We start from the raw sequence: 18,651 nt of genomic DNA, 5'->3' as shown, positions 1-18,651 counted from the left end.
AGTGGCATGGAATGGATTGTCATAGAGTGGAGTGGTATGTCATAGAGTGGAGTGCCATATCGTAGAGTAGAATGGACTGGCGTGTCATATAGGGGCATTTCGTAGAGTGTTTTTAGAGTGAAAGGGTATAGAGTCGAGAAGTGTAGAGAGGAGTAACATGTCAGTGGATTAGCCTGTGTTGGAGCAGTGTTTTGCAGAGTGGAGTGGCGTGTCATAGAGTGGAGTTGCATAATGACTTTAAGCGTCACAGAGTGGAGTGGAGTGCCATAGAGTGGAATGGTATGATTACAGTGTAGTAGCATTTCATGGAGTGGAGTGACATGTCGTAGAGTGGAGTGGTGTGGTGTGTCATATAGGTGAGTACAGTGGCATAGAGTGGAGGGGCATAGAGTGGAGTTGAGTGTTGTAAAGTGGGGTGGCATCTCGTAGGGTGGAGTGGCATGTCACAGAGTGGTGTATTGTAGAGTGGCATAAAGTAGATCGGTATGTTATGGAGTGACACCGAGTAGATTGGCATGTCATTGAGTAGGGTGTCACAGAATGGAGGGTGTGTCGTAGAGTGGAGTGCCACGTCATATAGCGGAGTGGCGTGGTGTATTGTAGAGTGGAGCAGAGTGCTGCGTAGTGAGGGAAGTGGAATGGTGTGTCATAGATATGAGTAGTGTGCCATAGAGTATAGTGGAGTGGCTTGTTATACAGTGGCATGTCACTGAATGGAGTGAAGTGGCATGTAGTAGAGTGGAGGGGCATACAGTGGAGTACAGATTTGTAGAGTGAAGTGGCGTAAAGTGGAGTGGTGGGTTGTAGAGTGGAGTGGTGTATCATAGACTGACATGTCGTAGTGTGTCTTAGAGTGGAGGGGCATAGAGTGTAGTGGCTTAGAGTGCATGTATTAGAGTGGAGTGTCATAAAGTGTAGCTACGTTTTGTGGAGTGAAGTGATGTGTAGCATCGCAAAGTGGAGCAGCATGTTGTAGAGTGGAGTGCTGTGTAATAGAGTGGAGTGGCATGCCATAGAGTGTTTTTTGCAGTATATAAACTTTTTTTTTTAAAGATTTCAATAGATATAACTGTGCTTTCTAGATACTTTTGTGAAAGTACTGCAGTTCATCATGAACTTTAAAAAAAATATTGAAGCCAATAAAAATACAGAGTATGCTAAACTGCCTAATGCATGCCTATACATTATTAAAAGTCTTATAATCTATATTTCACACAAAACACTGAACAAATACAAACTGTTGGCTAAACAATTTTGAGTTACGCACTGCAAAGTTACTGCGGCCCAATATATCACTAAGCTTTTGACCCTTATAACTTAAAACTACTGAACAAATTCAAATCAATTAACAAAAAAAACCCTTTCCACAGCTTAAACTACATTCCCGCCAAATTCATTTAAATCCGTGCAGCCATTTTGCTGCTACATCTGTCCAAAAAGTCTATGGAAAATGCATTGGCAGAAAACTTTGCTTTAAAAAAAATACCCCTTTTTTCTTGGCACCCCCGTTTCGAATCGCCATAAAACTTTGCATCATCAGCCAATGTAGAAAAAAGAATAGGCCTGCAAAGTGTTGTTGGGATTCAGAAAAGGGTGACAAAGTTAATAGCAAGCAAAAATCTGAGGAATTCCTATCTCTCAGGATCCTAACTATAACTACAGAGTGGAGGTGATTTGACTACTCAATTACTAAATTGTTCTCTTCCCACAAAAAAACATAATTACAGGTAGAGACACTTATTTCCATTCTTTGGCTAAAAATTGTTTGTTTACAGACTAATCAGTGATCAAGGCTCTGCGTTCGAAGTAAGACTGACATCCAAATTTCAGGATCTGTGATTTGCTACAGTTAGCTAGTATGGATGTCCCCAGTTCAAGTTTCCATTGTATTATTTTTGCAGATTAAATTGGTTTGTAACACAATGCATGAGAATGTCATTAAAGCAAGAAATGCAACAAAGAAACAACTCACCTTTCAGAAATGCCAAACCATTATTACGGCACGAGGCACACTGGCAGGAACTTGTCTCAATCTCATATTCAGTAAGGGCACGCTTCATGTTGTTTTTCAGTGTAAGTGCACCTGTAAAGTCATTTGCTGTTACCAGTTCATAGAGAGGTTCTGCCTAAAATATATTCAAAAAGTTATTTTCACATTTTAATGCACCTGTAGCAGGGAAGATGGTTAGCAGAGGACAGAGTAACAATTGAGCTCATTTATAGTTTATTAAATATTTTTGAAGTATAATTTTTATATGAGTTATGAACTACGTATTAAAGTAGACATTATTAATTCCTGGCTTGAAGGCTTCATATATGTAGTCTAAGATCATAATTAAAGATGAGAACATTGACCTTGTTATCATCAATGTTAACTTCGTGGGTAGGATAATTTGGTACCCTTGGTGCTGTAAAGAGATTTTCTATCCAGGATCACAAGAAGTGAAACAAATCAAATGAAATAAAAATCACAACTATGAGTAGGCTCTTCTTGTTCTTAACTCTCAATTCATTGTCTGTGTTTGCTACACATGCTGTTAACCAATCTTTTAACTATGCTTACAAGGTTTCAAATAATTGCTAATCTCTCTTTAGCATGGAATTATGAGAACATTATAATTCTAGTGAAAAAGCATAACCAGAGGGTATAAATAGTTAAGAAGACTACTGTATTTTCAAAGTACTTCTCACACAGAATTACTGTGTAAGAATTATTCCTAGACACCTGCTTCGAATCCCAAAGACCATAATTTTATAGAGACAACAAGCAAGGCTTACTAAGAAAAATGTCTATATTCCTAAAGCTGACTCTAATTATATTTGATCATACTACATAAATCAGGCCAGCCTCGTGATTAGCTGCATTAACAGTGGATTGTGCAACTTATCCCTGAAATATTGCAAATTAGAGTAGCCACATATACTCAAGGGTGGTAGATTGGTGGAAAAAATCATGAGGTTGATTTTTGGTTGTCCAGTAAGGAGTAATATATCACAACTACTGAATGTAGAGTCAGATCTCTACTTTGTGACTTTCACCTAATGTGATATGTAGATAATGTCTCTGTGTATGCCAGAGAATACCCCATTGGTTTGTGCGCACCTATTTTCTGCTCTTCCTTGCTTTTATCCCCCAGTAAATGTCCGGCGAACTCTGAGATCATATCAAGAGTCATTTTGATTTCTTCTTGCTGGTATTCAGTGACTGGACAATCCTCAAACTTCTAAATACTCTTCTTCCTATAAATCCCAAGCTCTTGTATCCATCTTCTGTTAGTAGGAATACAACCCCATCCATGACTTTTAGCTTTAGTTTTTTTCTAACTTTAATCCTGATTATATTAGATTCACCCTAAATATAGTTTGATGTGGATGAAAATTGCAGGTTAAATAATACTTAACTCGTGGCATCATGAGGTTCAGTGCTGGTAGTCTACCTGAATACATTTTTTTTCCCCAGAGGTTTTATATAGCGCAAACTTGACCTGAAGGTATCAGAGCACTTTACATGAGCATAAGTTGAGTTACACAAGAACACATTCTTTTTCTTTTTGTTAGACATGGGGACATTAAGGGGCCGATTACAATGTCGGATGTAAACGGGTCTGACTGACTCAGTCTCAGAATCATTTCTGACCGACTCCGGTTCCAAGAGCCTGACAGACCGATTACGATGCTTCCAAACATCGTTCGGTCTGACTTGCATTGACTTCAATGGGTGTCTGTGTTCCAACACAGGCTCCCATTGCAAAAAGGGGTTGTTGTGGAAAACCTTGCACCCTGTGGCAGGCACCCCATGGTGCCTGCCACACTGTGCATGTTTTACAGGGGTGTCCCATGGGTAGCCCCACGGCCCCCAAACGGAGGCCTCTGGCTGAAGGGTGGCCTGCTACTGGACCCCAAAGTTCAAGTTCAAGTTCAGGAATTTGTATAGCGCACTACTCACCCAGAGGGTCTCAAGGCGCTTGGGGGAGGGGGTGCATTATTTATCAAATAGCCAGGTTTTAAGTTCCTTTCTGAAGGAAATGTGGTTCTGTGTAAGGAGGAGGTGAGTGGGGAGAGAATTCCAGGTCTTGGCCGCCAAGTAGGAGAAGCATCTTCCTCCCATGGTGGATCTGTGGATGCGCGGAACTGCGGCGAGGGCTTGATTGGAGGATCTTAGTTGGCGGGTGGGTGTGTAGAAGGACAGTCGTGTGTTTAGGCATTCGGGTCCAAGTTTGTAAAGGGCCTTGTGTGCGTGGGTGAGGAGACGGAACGTTATTCTCTTGTTGACGGGAAGCCAGTGGAGGTCTTTCAGGTAACCGGTAATGTGAGCTTGGCGAGGGATGTCCAATATGAGTCTGGCTGATGCGTTTTGGATGCGTTGGAGTTTTTTCTGTAATTTGGCTGTGGTTCCGGCGTAGAGGGTGTTTCCATAGTCTAGTCGGCTAGTGACTAGTGCGTGGGTGACAGTCTTTCTTGTTTCGGTGGGGATCCAACGAAAGATTTTCTTGAGCATACGAAGTACGTTGAAGCAAGAGGATGAGACGGCGTTGACTTGTCTGGTCATCGAGAGGGAGGAATCTAGGATGAAGCCAAGGTTACGTGCGTGGTCTGTGGGTATGGGTGCCGTGCCCAGGGCCGATGGCCACCATGAGTCGTCCCAGGCAGATGGGGATGATCCTAGGATGAGGACTTCCGTTTTGTCTGAGTTAAGTTTTAGGCGGCTGTTTTTCATCCATTCGGCTACTTCTTTCATGCCTTCGTGAAGATTGGTTTTGGCGGTGTTAGGGTCTTTGGTGAGGGAAAGGATCAGCTGGGTGTCGTCAGCGTAAGAGATGATGTTAAGGATGTGTTGTTGCACGATGGATGCGAGGGGACTCATGTAAACGTTGAAGAGGGTGGGACTGAGTGATGATCCTTGTGGTACTCCGCAGATGACTTCGGTGGCCTCGGATTTGAATGGGGGGAGTCGGACTCTCTGGGTTCTCCCGGCGAGGAACGAGATGTTCCAGTTCAAGGCTTTTCCTTGTATGCCGATGTTGCTGAGGCGTTGTATGAGGGTGCTATGGCAGACTGTGTCGAAGGCGGCAGAGAGGTCGAGTAGGATGAGGGCAACTGTTTCTCCGTTGTCCAGAAGCGTTCGGATGTCGTCTGTCGCTGCAATGAGGGCGGTTTCGGTGCTGTGTTTGGCTCAGAAGCCGGACTGTGAGGTGTCGAGGGAGTTGTTGGATTCAAGGAAGGCGGCGAGCTGGCTATTGACGGCTTTCTCAATGACTTTGGCAGGGAATGGGAGATGGGGCGGTAGTTCTTAAGTTCACAGGGGTCTGATTCTGACAGCCGTTGCGTGTCGGGCAGGACGATATGGAACAGGTTTCAGTATCTGACATCGGTGAGTCGGAAATTGTGTCCATAGAGCTGGATGATTCAGCTCCGAACAACTCGGGGACTCCGAGTGCCGATCCGAACCAAGTCAGACAGCCCGAAAGGTTTCCCTGCATCGTAATCGGTCGGTCCAAGACTTTTCCAATTTGGTCTGAAGATAGGTTCTGAAATGGGTTAGGGAAATCCGATTGTCGGTCGGAGGCTTTCCAACCAATATCATAATCGGCCCCTAATTGATTTGCCCAGAACAAGAGGATGCTGAGCTTCATTGCCGAGACTCAAACTCAGTTCTCCAGATTTGAGGTTGACCGCCCTAGCCATCAGGTGACAACCTGTCTTCTGTATTTCCAGGAGAGTAGGGACTCAAGGCTACTTTGACCAGGTCCAGCATACAGGCCCAAACACAATACAAAACAAAGTGGTATGCTGTTCCTTCTATGTGGTTCAGGTAGATGTATATGTAGAGAACACTGATGTGCTCACTAGGGACAGGAGAAAACTTTACTCCTTTTGGAAAAACACCCTCACACACCCAGTCAGCCAATTGTCTTGCTTCATCTTTGGGTCTGCTCCTCGTCGTGTCGGCGCTGCAATACCCGACCGGCACCCATGATGGGGCCTTTTGGCGGAGATCTTTTTTCCTAGCCTTTGAGTGCAGTGCGTGTGAGAGCTCTAGTGAGTGTAGATGTGAAGATTGTGAGGCTAAAACAGGATTTAGAGGTCCAATAAGAACAACTTTAATTAATGTTGCCACTATCCTGACTAAAAACAACAATATGTGCACCCCTGCTCTAAGTTTACAGGGTTATACGCTTTGAAATCAAGCAAACATGTTTCTTGCCCTGGGTCAAGTAGACAGCAATTCTTCATAATCTTCACATCTAACTCACTAGGGTCCTCACACGCACTGCACCTAGCGGCTAGGAAAAAAGATCTCCGGCAAAATGCCCCATCATGGGTGCCGGTCGGGTATTGCAACGCCAATCCAACGAGGAGCAGACCCAATGATGAAGCAAGAAATCTAGCTGACTGGGTGTGTGAGGGTCTTCTTCCGAAAGGAGGAAAGTTTTCTCCTGTCCTTAGAGAGCAAATAAGTGTTCTGTACATATACACCTACCTGCACCACACAGTAGGAACAGCATACCACTTTGTTTTGTAACTTTTCCTCTGTCCCACGTATTAAATTCACCATTTCTATTTGAGTACTTTCCAAATTCCAAAATTGCTGTAAATCCAGAATGTACAGCCCAAGTGACAGTAATACACATGTTTATGAAATCATATATCTTTTCGGAAAGTAGGTAGAGATGCCTATGTAGTATCTCTGTCCCAAGTGCATGCTTCCTATCTGGTTTTTGTGAATCTAGTAAATTCTATTCAACACAAAGAATATTTTAAATGTATCTTTCACATTTTACATTTGTGTGGTTATCTCCAGAGACAATTTCAACGGGCTTAATCTTAGGTTATTCTTTTCCTTTCACTTGGGTCATACAGTTAAAAATGTGACATATTTCCACCAGAACAGCTTTCGTTCCTGTCCAAATGTGGCTTGTGACTGATTCATCACAGGTAAACCTTCATTCTTCAATGATCAGCAACTAATAGCATGCCCAGACCATTTTCTTTCACAAGCCATTCATTAATGTAAAGCATCTAATTAAATATGCTAATTCTAGACGTCCGATTCTGGCCTCACACCTTGAAAATTAAAGCAACTATGGGTCAATTTTTACTAAACTTCAAAACATTGCTTGAAAATAAACAGGAGAAATGCCATGTATACACGCAAACGCTATGTGTACAAATAAGAAAAAGGCAGCTTCAAATCTCTCAAATGTCACTTTTCTAGCACTGCTCCACAATGGACCACGTTCAGGTCACAAAACAATATTGGTTATAAATAGAAAAGGACACTTGACATTGTGTCAGGTGGAAGTATTTGTTAAGAATATCACATCTACATCTCAAAGCTAAACAGAATACAATGCAGTTTAGTAAAAGTTAGAACATCTTTCTGTGCAGTACAGAAGATAACGTGGGCTCTTAGGGCAGTTCGCCTGCTCAATTCTGTGGGAACAATCTGTTTAGACAACCCCCAGTGGACATGTATTTTGTAACAGGGGGCATATTCTCAAGGACTTATCGCCAAGTTATCGGCACTTTATCACAGCCAAAGTGGCGATAAATTTATCGCCCCATTCACAAGTTGGTGCTAACAGCTGATACCACCAGTTTACCTGCGATAGCAGCCGCAAAAAACATTGTGACAGATGAATCCAGCAACAAACGCTAATGATATGCAGAGTAGGCATTCCCATGCAAAAAGCAGTGAAAACACCACTCTGCACCATTCTCAACGACCAGCCATATCTGCGATAAGATCCCAAACCAGGCGTAAAGGCGCGTTAGCAGCAGAAATGTAACACCTGCTCTTACCTGGTGTAAAGTCGGATGACAACCTGCACCATAAAAGGGAGCCCAGCCCAGAGCCACACCAGAAGATCAACAGATGCCATGGAGCCACTGATAATGCAGCTCGGAGCCCCAAGGGGGCCACAACATCCACCGCCACCACCCTCAGGCCCCACACCGGATCCCCCTGCTCCCCCTCTGGAATACCACAGAGGCAGCGCAGACAAAGACAGCGGACCTTCAGAAAATGCACCACCCTCACAGACCTAACACCAGAGGATGTCATTGCCCACTACAGGCTCAAAAGAAAAACCATCCTCTGCAGCCTGAACATCATAGCCCACAGACTGACGGTACCAACACACTGGACAACCAACATCCTTCCATAGACAAAGCTGCTGGCTGTGCTGCATCTGTTGGCCTCTTTACCTTCCAACCAACAACTGCCAGAGTCGGAGGAGTCTCACAGCCAGCCCTATCAAAGTTCATCACAACTTTCTTGGATGCCATCATCAACTTTGGTACCCCAGCACCTTCACTTCCCCCACACTGCGCAGGAACAGCTGGAGACCAAGCAAGGCTTCTAGCCCAAAGCTGGCCTCATATGCATGTTGGGGGCAATTGACTGTACACCTGTCCTACTTATGCCCCCTGCCGACACTGCACACAAGTACCGCAAAAGAAAGCACATACATTCCAACAATGTGCAGGCAACAGTGGACCACCAGGGACTCTTCACAAATGTTGTTGCCAACTACCCAGGCAGTGTGCATGATTCCTACATCTTCCGACAATCCATCATCAACCATCACTTCCAGCATGGCACCTATGGAAATGCACTGCTTGTTGGTAAATACCAAATTAACACATCACACACCCAAACTCCACAATCATGCAACTCATCACAACTCTGGTAATGCACACATTATAAACTCACATACAACATGTCAAAACAACATGCCCACTCACCATACACTACAACTAACTGTGGTAACCTGGGCTAGCCATGTACATGAGCCATCAATGGCATGGCACCTCAGCCACATAACAGAAGATTGTGGGGAGAGGTGGGAACCAGGCATGTGCGAAGGAGGCAAGTGACCCATGAATGGGAATGTACACAATGCCAGTGTGGCGTGGATGTGCTGGACAGACTGCAGTATGCAGACCACAGACATATCCATGTCGAAATACACTGCTTGTGTTTGGAGTGTAGTGGACAGTGGATGCAACCATGTTACCTCAGGCAGTGGGGTAGACCTGGGACATGTAGCTGTGTCGAACCCTCCTGTAAGCGTAAGCGGTGTGGACTGGCATAAACAGAAGCGTAGGGGTGTGGTTGATCAGGCCTGGGTGTGGTTAAGTTTTGCCCTTGCCAAGGAAGTAACTAATGTGTGTGTCTCGGCTGTAGTGTCGATGTCAACCCGCCCCTCAATGTATAATGATGCAATGTAGCATGCCCCCGGAGTGCGGGCTTGGCTGAAAGGGTAAATGAGGGAGCGCAAGCCTGCTTGGGGTCAGGACTCATACATGCCAACTGTTGTGTGCGTTGCTACTACCGCAGCATAAGCCAAGGTCTACCCTCAACCGCACGGTAAGTTCAGCCAGACATAAACTCTACATCTGTGTCCGTCCGATCCTTACCATAGGCCTACACACACCGCCACCCTTCAGCGCACAACATCACAGTGTTGTTGTCAGGCTTGTGGACATGTGCAGACAGATATGACAATGGTGTGCGTAGAGGTGCAAGTGATGTAACTGCGCTACGCACACTAGGAAATAGGCCAAGGGGGATGGAGGAGCAGCAATGAGGCTAAGTAATACTCATTGATGCTGCACATTTGCTACAAGCAGTACATGTCAAACAGGAATCACTAAGTCACACATATCACACATCAATGTACCAGTGAGCCTGCCAACACATCATGCAGAACCACCTATTGACCCATGTCTCTCTGCACTGTCACTGATGATCAATGATATGCACTCTGCATTTGGATCATGACACCCCTCCGAGCCCCAAACACACAGGCCCAGAGGCAGTACAATGCGGCCCACAAACGCACCAGGGGCATCGTGAAACACACATTTGGCATGTTGAAGTCACATTTCAGGTGCCTGGACATCACAGGTGGAGGGCTCCTGTACAGCCCAGACATTGGATGCAAGATGATCGTTCAATGTTGTGAGTTGCACAACATATATGTACGCGCCAATGCCCCATGGATACAAGTGCCAGATGCACCGGACGATGATGATGAAGATGAGGCAGGTGGACCACATCCCACTGCAGCCGCAGCAAGAATAGCCTGTAGGAACATCTTCATTGACAATTTCTACACATGAGCACGTCACATTGTGACAGTCCTTAGCAATCATGGGTCAGTACAAAATGCCCACAGGCACCGCATTGGCAAATAAATGCATTCCAAGACTCATTCCCTGAGCATGTCACTCATCTGTACAAGCACATCACTCAGACAAGTGTAAGTGCAACATGTAGTGCTAACAGTTTCATGATTTGATGATAGATGGTGGGTGTGTCACCTCTGTACAGATAGGCTATTTAGTGTGTCACGTATTTGAAATGCCATTTCTGTGTGTCACAGATAGTAAGGAATCCCACTCGTAGGTGTTTCACATGCGTCACACATCATTCCATACTGGCTGTCATTTGTGACCTACAAGTGATAACAGGGCTTTTTTTGGGGTCAAATTTGTACCACCAAGATGCAGGGGTGCACCCTGTGACTCAAGTACTACAACATGAGCAACATGTACATAAGGGGAAGTAACTGCTCCTACATTCGTCCATGCTTTCATACTTGATTGATCATAGACATGTCATGTCTGTGTGCAGGAGGTGTTTATTGTCCCTGCAATGTGAATGGGAGATGTGGTTTCAAAGTGTGAGCCATGTATGTTTACACATTGGCGCAGTTTACATACAGACTGCCTGTCAATGTACATTGTGACTGTTTGTGAGGAGATGCCCATTTGATGCGGGACAATGTATATTTGTTCTCCGTCACGGATGTGAGATTGTACTCGTACATTGTCATCTCACAGTTCTTTTCTTTGCTTTAATGGTGCATTTCCCCGCATGACGTGTGGGAATTGCAGGCCTGTCCTTGGTTATCGCTGATTTTTGTATCGCGGTTTGGGCTATTGCTGCTTTTTTGCGTTTGTGTTTCGCATTTCTGTTGTGTCACGTTGATTTTTACGCGGTCATTTGACGCGGTATCGTGAGACTTTCGCATGGTACCACAGTGTTGAGAATGCAACGCTAACACAGCATTATTTTTCCGCGATAGACTGCGATGTGAAGAGTTGCATTAAGCTAATTTTGAGATAATTATCACACGTTCTTGAGAATATCCTCCACAGTTTCTTAACATCAAATACACTTAGTAATTCCATACTGCTTTTATATTTTAGTTATGCTAGCCTACCTCCGAATACACTACATATTTAAATATGTGTACATCATAATAAGAAACAAATAAAGGTGACATACCTGTAAATGTAAACATTGAGCTAAACCAAGGATAATTTTATATATATATCTCTTCCCTGGAGGAGTCTTGTGTGGACATATATTTTTATAGTGTAGATGTATGTGCAGATGTCATTATCTGTGTGCGTGCCTGACAGCTCTCCTTTCACCACACTCTCCTGAGCAACATATTTCATACTTATTTGTGGTCAGAACATAACCAGTATATAAGAATCCCAATGAAAAGTCTGACCTACTCCTAAAAACAGAAGCGTCCCTAATGCTTTGTTGGATCACTTCTTGGAAGCTCCAATTGAGATCCTGCATTGACTGTGTGTTTCCAATGGAGCGCTCATGATCTTTAACCCTTCTTATGGCTTATATTGTATTATAATGTTTTGATTGCTCGTTTTTCTTTTCTGGCCAGATGGACACAGAAATGCAAATATTACATTCATAATATTGACGTTTGACAACTGTTTATGAATCTTTTTCTACTTTATATAAGAATTCTGTCCCATTTAAGGTGTTTGCACAGGCCACTTATGTTGTACAAGAGTTTTGAAATCAAGCTTTTGAGCTCTTTGCGACCACAAATGGGCCCATTTGCACGAGACCTCCCTGCTCACACCGCAAATCAGTGCAAAGTGCCATCAGCCCGACTCTTCACACTGCAGCATCTACCGCTCACAGGGACTGCCAAAGCAAAGCTCCAGCAACATGCAAAGCTGGCCAGCTTTTCACGTTTAACAGACAGTCTCTCGCGATACTCTCCCTGCTCCTCACGGCCCTCTTCAACATGATCAGCACTCATGGCACGAACTTGAGAAGGTAAACTTCAGTAGGCATAACCTGGTGACTTGTGACTTTGACCTGATCCAGCGTGACCAGATATCCCTAGCTGGTGATTCTGCTTTTTGGCAATATTTTCACTAAAGTCTTTAAAAAATCATACCTCAGGATCTACTGATAGGATGATTGTCATTTTGATCTTATTTTATTTCTTACTAACTTGGTGTGGGGTACTTTTTGTGTGGTATTATTCACTTTATTACTGTTTGAAGTGTTGTACAAATACTTTTCATATTGCCTTCAAGTTAAGGCTGACTACTCTGTGCCAAACTACTAGGGGGTTAAGCACATTTTAATTTGGGGTTTGTTTGTGCCGTACATGTGACAAGGATTGCAGTTGCTTCTTGACCAGAGCTCATACCCAGTCAACCAGTAACCCAATTTCTCACCATGGCCCAATCATGCTCCTATAACTACGTTCTAGTCTCAGCCCACAGCAGTGCGAGGTTGGTTTAAATCTTTTTGCCAAGGCTGATTTGGGTTTCTAGTTAGGCCCTGCTTTTCACAATCCTTGAGGCTGCAGGAACAGATTGCCCATCATTTAATTTCCATTAATTTTTGCAAATACTTAGCCTTTATTTAGAGTTCAGCAGACCGATTATTCAGTGATGTGACAAATATCACGTCTGCAGCATTGCACATGTCCTTGGACATAATCAGGGCCACAAGAATTATGCTGCAGGGCAGCACCAAATTATGTGGCAGTGTTGACTAAATTAGGGGGCAAGAAAATTCAATACATGTGGCACATTTTTTTTTATAGTATTACATTATTATGTTGTGCTTTTTACACATGGTAATACGGTCTGGGCAAAGATCTCACCTCGTTAGTATCAGTTTAATAACTACATAAATAAATAAATAAGCATATGAAAGATGACTAGTTAACTGTTGCAAAGGGCATTCCCTTGCATGAATACATAGCTGCATTTTCTGTAACTTTCGATCCGTTTGAGCTAGAAATAAATATTGTTTTGTTAAAAACGGCAGATTATGCCAGCAGATGAGGTGGTTATGTGGCAAATGCAGCAAATTCAAAATTATGTAAAAAAATCTGCTGCTGCAGAATCGCATAATTTCAGTGGCCCTCGATATAAAGCACTTGGATAGAACGGATAGGATATCCATCCAGTTTGTGATGGGGTACTATTAGCCAAACTCTAAATCTGCACCTTGGTTTTCAGAGTGTAAGAAATGTATTGTTTGTTAGAGAACGTGCTGACTCATCGAATTCTCGAGGTCATTGAGTGCTAAGGTATGTGAACAGGGGCAGGGCAAAAATCTGAATGCACAGGAACGAGGGGTGTGTAATGTCCTGCTTGACCTGTTGTATTATCTCAGCAGGGAGCAGATTTACCAGCCACTCCCTTGAGGGCTGGCCACACACAAACCCCACACCCACCAACCACAGGAGTCACCAGTGACGTGGGCCTGTTAATAAAAGGTCCCGAGTGCACGTGCTAGTGGCCAGTTCACTAAGCATCACCACAGTGTGTGCGCCACCACTTCATTAGCATGTGGGCCTAGGGCCCACAACTTTACAATGGCGACAAGGGAGGCAGAACCACATGCTGTGTTGCACCGACCTCTGTGAGAGGGAAAGATAGCTCTATATCACCGCTTTTGCCAGCCCGGAGGAGGATATTGGACCCAGCATTGTACCTGCAGTTCTCTGCTTTACAGGAGGTGAAAACGGAGACTGGTCACCTGCTACCCCAGCATTGCACCATCAGTCCCGGCGAGGATGGCAGAGAAGAGACAGAAGAGCTATTGGCAAGACCCAGAAGTAAGATACGCTGTGAACCTCCAGGTATGACTGGGCCCATGCCCGGCAATGTCCATAGTGAGGCATCTGTAAGCTCCAGCCTCTGGCATGAACGTCGCCCCCCTGAATGTGCGGACTGCAAGGAGGTCACTGCCAGCAGCACCAAGAGAACTGTTGTGAGCTGCCCTGTAATCCAAATGCTTCGAAAAGTGCAAAAGCCCTGCCGCTCTACCTCCCGATACCACCGACGTGCTAGTAGTGCTCTGTGACATCGAGTGAGCCTCACCCACACAGCAGCGGCCGTCACACTGGCAGCAGTGACGGGCCCTCACACTGTGGAAAAACAATATGCTGGCTCACTGTCCACTAGCCTGAAGCCTGTCGAGCCCCAAAAATTCAACTTTGCTTCACTTACCTGCTGAACACTGATGGAGCGAGATTCAGAAATAAATTTTATTTCAACTCGTGAAGTCACACTTCCATAAATTAATTAATTATGCTAACAATTTGTGCTGTGTGTGTGCTAATTCAATCTAGTTTAAAGTTACATTACATTACAGAACACGCGGGACACTAACATGTGTGCTCATAAATGTGCATTATGTTGCATTCTCATGTATGTGGAAAATAATAAATTAATCTTGTCTATTGTCATGTCATAACTAATAGCAGCTGTTTTTAAATAATGGCATGTGCTTATTTTGCTTTCCCTGTCTATGTGGTGTCACTCTGTTCTCTATAGGTGCATAAAGAACCTTGCTGGATTAAATGAAGAATGGTAGATATAAAATGCTGCTTTATTTGTGCTTTACTGCTAGGTAATTTAGACTAATGGGTTAATTATTAGCAATGATGGGAGGCAACAGAACAAACTGTATTTCTTGCATTAATTATTCTTTGTGTTTGTTTATATAATAGTTTTACAAATGAAGCTTAGAGATGGCTGCAGAAAAATAGTGCACTTTTAAAAGTGGCGCAAGAGAGGTGGCGCAGAAAAATGACGCTTTTTGAAAAGAGGCCTAATGATGAAAATGGCACAAGAGAAAATAATTCTGAGAAGGATGGAAAAGGCCTCTGAGCTTTTATTTTGAAAGGTTTTGGAATGAACTGCTAAAAAGATGATTCTGTGGAGAAATTTGCTAACGTGCCACGGGAGTTCAAAACGGACAAGCTCAAGGTTGAAAGGAAGAGACGTGACAAAAATTGCATTGCTTGAACTCCGTTCGATACAAAATGTAGCAGCCTGAGGAAATGCTGCCAAGACTTTTACATGAACAATGAACTAGTGAATTTGCCCGGGCATGTAAGAAGGAGGTGTCACAGTTTACTGTGGTACGAGGTGGCTCAGCCAATGGAGAACTAGAATTCGTCTGCTGGAATGTGAAAATTAGTTAGCTCAGCTTATTTTAGGGTATAAGAATGGGTTCAGAGAACAGATAGTCGGCTTACGCTCGAGAATTCTGGAGGACGTGTTATGCTGATGGACTTTACACGTGAGGAAAGGAGTTTTTATTAATTACTTTATTTCTAGGTAATGAGGGTAGAGACAGAGAGATAGTTAGGTTTGGAAATGCTTAATTTTACTTATTTCTGCAAATGAATAATAATTCTTGATTTATGCTCTTTTTATTAATTCTGAATAAACCTCTCTTTATGACATTTTCTAATGCTTGTTTAATAAAATTCCAAAACCTGAGTTTTTCTAGATGTGTTTAAATAAACTTTCTAAAATGACAAGCTGGTCTTGATTATTGTAGATAGTTTATAGTTCAAAAACAAACATATTAGATCCATTCACCTCATGTTTCAGCTGCTCTGTTGTTTCTTATGGGCCTGGTTTTGATTGGTAAGTGTGGTAGTAGATAGTGACGTCATTTATAAAGAATTTCTGTTGGAGCGCTGGAACAACACCACATGGTGCACAGCGGCGAGTGATAACATTGGCTGTCGCCTACTGCACCTGGGAGAAGCCACGCGGTTAGGCCCATTGGGGCAGAGGGCCCACCTGCAGGTGTAAGAGGCCACATTCGGGCCCGCTGATAGAGAATAAGCCCATGAGGCAAAGTGAGCCTTCACCAGTATACCACACTGAAAGCAGCTGTGCAACTGATGAGCCTCATTGGTTTGCAGTAGACTCTGCCATGCCAAGATATGGCGACATGCTGAGTAGTGCTCCACCAGCAGGGGGATGGAGCCCGTCCCAACCATGAACAGACTAAGGCCGTGCCTGCACAAAGAGCTATCGCTGCGCCTCTCTACACAATGCCACAGAGCAGGTATAACCCCGCCTGCACACAGGCTGCAGCTACATTGTTCCCTGGGGGGCACCCTCACCCGTTGCCTGTAAATCGGTGACGTCTTCACCGGTACTGCGCAGGAGTGATATCATCAAAGAGGGAGCAGCAATACTATCGCTTGACGCCCACATGTCGTTCGATACCATTTAACAGCCATATTTATTTGTGGTACTGGAGTGACTAGGCTTTGGCCCCAAATATATTGCATGGTTTAAGTTATTATACAAGAAGCCCTCGGCCCAAGTGGTAGTGAATGGACATACTTCACACCCCTTTCCCCTCAAGAGAGGAACACGACAGGGATGCCCACTATCACCTTTAGTTTTTGCACTAATGTTAGAGCCCCTTGCAACCTGGATACGAGGAGACCCACTGATCCGAGGACTGCGGTGGACTGAGGGATGGGAGGACAGAATCTCCCTATATGCGGATGATAGCCTGCTGTAGGTCGCATCACCTCACTCCTCTATAAACAGAATTATGCAAATCATCACTAACTTCTGGAAATACTCCGGCTACACCATTGATTGGTCAAAGTCAGTATTATTTATCCTTTAAGGCCCCAACCCAAAATTACCAGCAGATTGCACTGTGACGATGACCGAGGAAGGATTCCGTTATCACGGGATCTTTGTCATGAGGGATCCTTTGCTCTTCTACACACACAATCTCCTTGGCCCATTAAATCACTGCAGAGCGACACGACATTGAAAAACATTATTGTTGTCTCTCATGGGCCGTGCTGCCCTTCTCAAAATGATGGCATTGCTGAGGTTCCTTTATGCCCTACAGAGCACACCCTTTCCTATTCAGGACACATACTTTTCCCAGATTGAGAGGGAGATATGATCACTACTGTGGGATGGTAAACCATCACGATTGCCACCAACAAATGCTGAAGGGGTGGTATGATAGAGATATAGCCCTCCCAGATATCTGATTGTATTATTGGGCTGCACAACTAGCAGTAATTAACAAGTGGGTATACGGCCCACAAATTGACCCTGCATACTAGTGTGACAAATTCCTTATGGGTCCAAGAAGTTACAGACAGGCATTATACACAAACTCTATACAACAGTCACTAACAGGGCCAACACACCAATTAGTTCACCTCTGGCACGTAGGGACAAAACAGGGATGGTGAAATAAAATGACTCAATCTACGCCGCTATGGGATGCGGAAAGACTGGGAGCATTGATCAAATTACAGGGTTGATACATGGGACATCATTGTCATCTCAAAAGTGGGTGACCTATGGGCAAAAGGAAAGGTCAAATCATTTGATGAGATACTGGAAGAATATGAAATGGTAGAATCTGAGACGTACAGGTATCTACACACTGGACATGCACTAATGGCGGCCATCCCGTCAGGAGTGGTTATCCCAGAATCATCCCTGCTTGAGGACAGCTTGTTAAAAGACCAAATTGACTACAAAGCTAAACGCTATGCCCAACCCCAACATAGAGCTATGAGAGTGGTGGCAGGGTAATCTAGGAGATCTGGAAGATGAAGGCTGGCAGGAAGAACTAGATTCTCCCAGAGAAGTGCCCATACATTCTAGACTAAAATTAATACAACTCAGAATCCTACATTGATCTTATTTTTCCTGTAATACTATGACACAAATGAAACAGAAAGATGACTCCACATGTAGATGGCAATGAACAGCAGAGGGCACACTCTTCCACATACTATGAGAATGTCCTGCGATTCAGAAGTATTGGGGGGCGGTGGCGACACAGTCGCACAAAGTGACCGGCAAGGAACTCCAACCGACACCTAACTTGTGCCTGCTCAATATATGGGGACCGATGGACCTCAATAGTAAGGAACGTATCCTGGTAACTCTAGGTTTTTTTAAGCGCACAGCTGCCCCAGCTAAGGGGCGTCCCGGCGCTGCGCCTGGAAAGGAACACAACACGAACAGAGCAACAGAATGGATCAAATAGAGGACAACTAGCAGCTATTTGGGAAGATATAAGTTTTAACAGCTTTCCTAAATGTCAGAAGATCATCAAGGGCACGAACATGGGCAGGAAGAGAGTTCCAAAGTTTGGGGGAAGGCACTCTGAAAGAGCGACCGCCGGACCTACTTCTCAAAAAGCGAGGAACCACGGCTAAATTTTGTCCACAGGATCTCAGCTGACGGGAAGGAATGTAAGGGATAATGAGATGCTCTAGTATCTGAGGAGAAGCAAGTTTCCATATCTTAAAAGAAAGACATAAGGTCTTAAATTCTATCCTCTGACGCACAGGCAGCCAGTGGAGCTTGAGAATAGTACTTCTAGCAGAACAGAATCTGGGGAGACCGACTAGAGCCCTAGCTGCAGCGTTCTGAACGTGCTGCAATCTCGTAATTTCGGCCTGATTGGCTCCAAGCAACAGCGAGCTCGCATAATCGAGCCTAGACAGTATAACTGCCTGAATTATCAGTTGTCGAGTAGGAGCATCA

General features: G+C 44.2%; 1 protein-coding gene across 1 annotated transcript in view; it reads right to left on the bottom strand.

The window, feature by feature from the left end:
- C8B (complement C8 beta chain) overlaps positions 1 to 18,651 on the bottom strand; it is a 228,595-nt gene that overhangs the window by 24,875 nt on the left and 185,069 nt on the right. Inside the window, exon 10 of the mRNA XM_078670066.1 lies at positions 1,973 to 2,126. Coding sequence (XP_078526192.1) covers positions 1,973 to 2,126 — 154 coding nt within the window. The remainder of the gene's footprint in view (positions 1 to 1,972; positions 2,127 to 18,651) is intronic.

Source organism: Lissotriton helveticus, chromosome 1_2, assembly GCF_964261635.1.
Source record: "Lissotriton helveticus chromosome 1_2, aLisHel1.1, whole genome shotgun sequence".
NCBI lineage: Eukaryota > Metazoa > Chordata > Amphibia > Caudata > Salamandridae > Lissotriton > Lissotriton helveticus.
The sequence above is the reverse complement of the archived record's forward strand: the minus strand, read 5'-3'. Positions and strand labels throughout refer to the sequence as shown.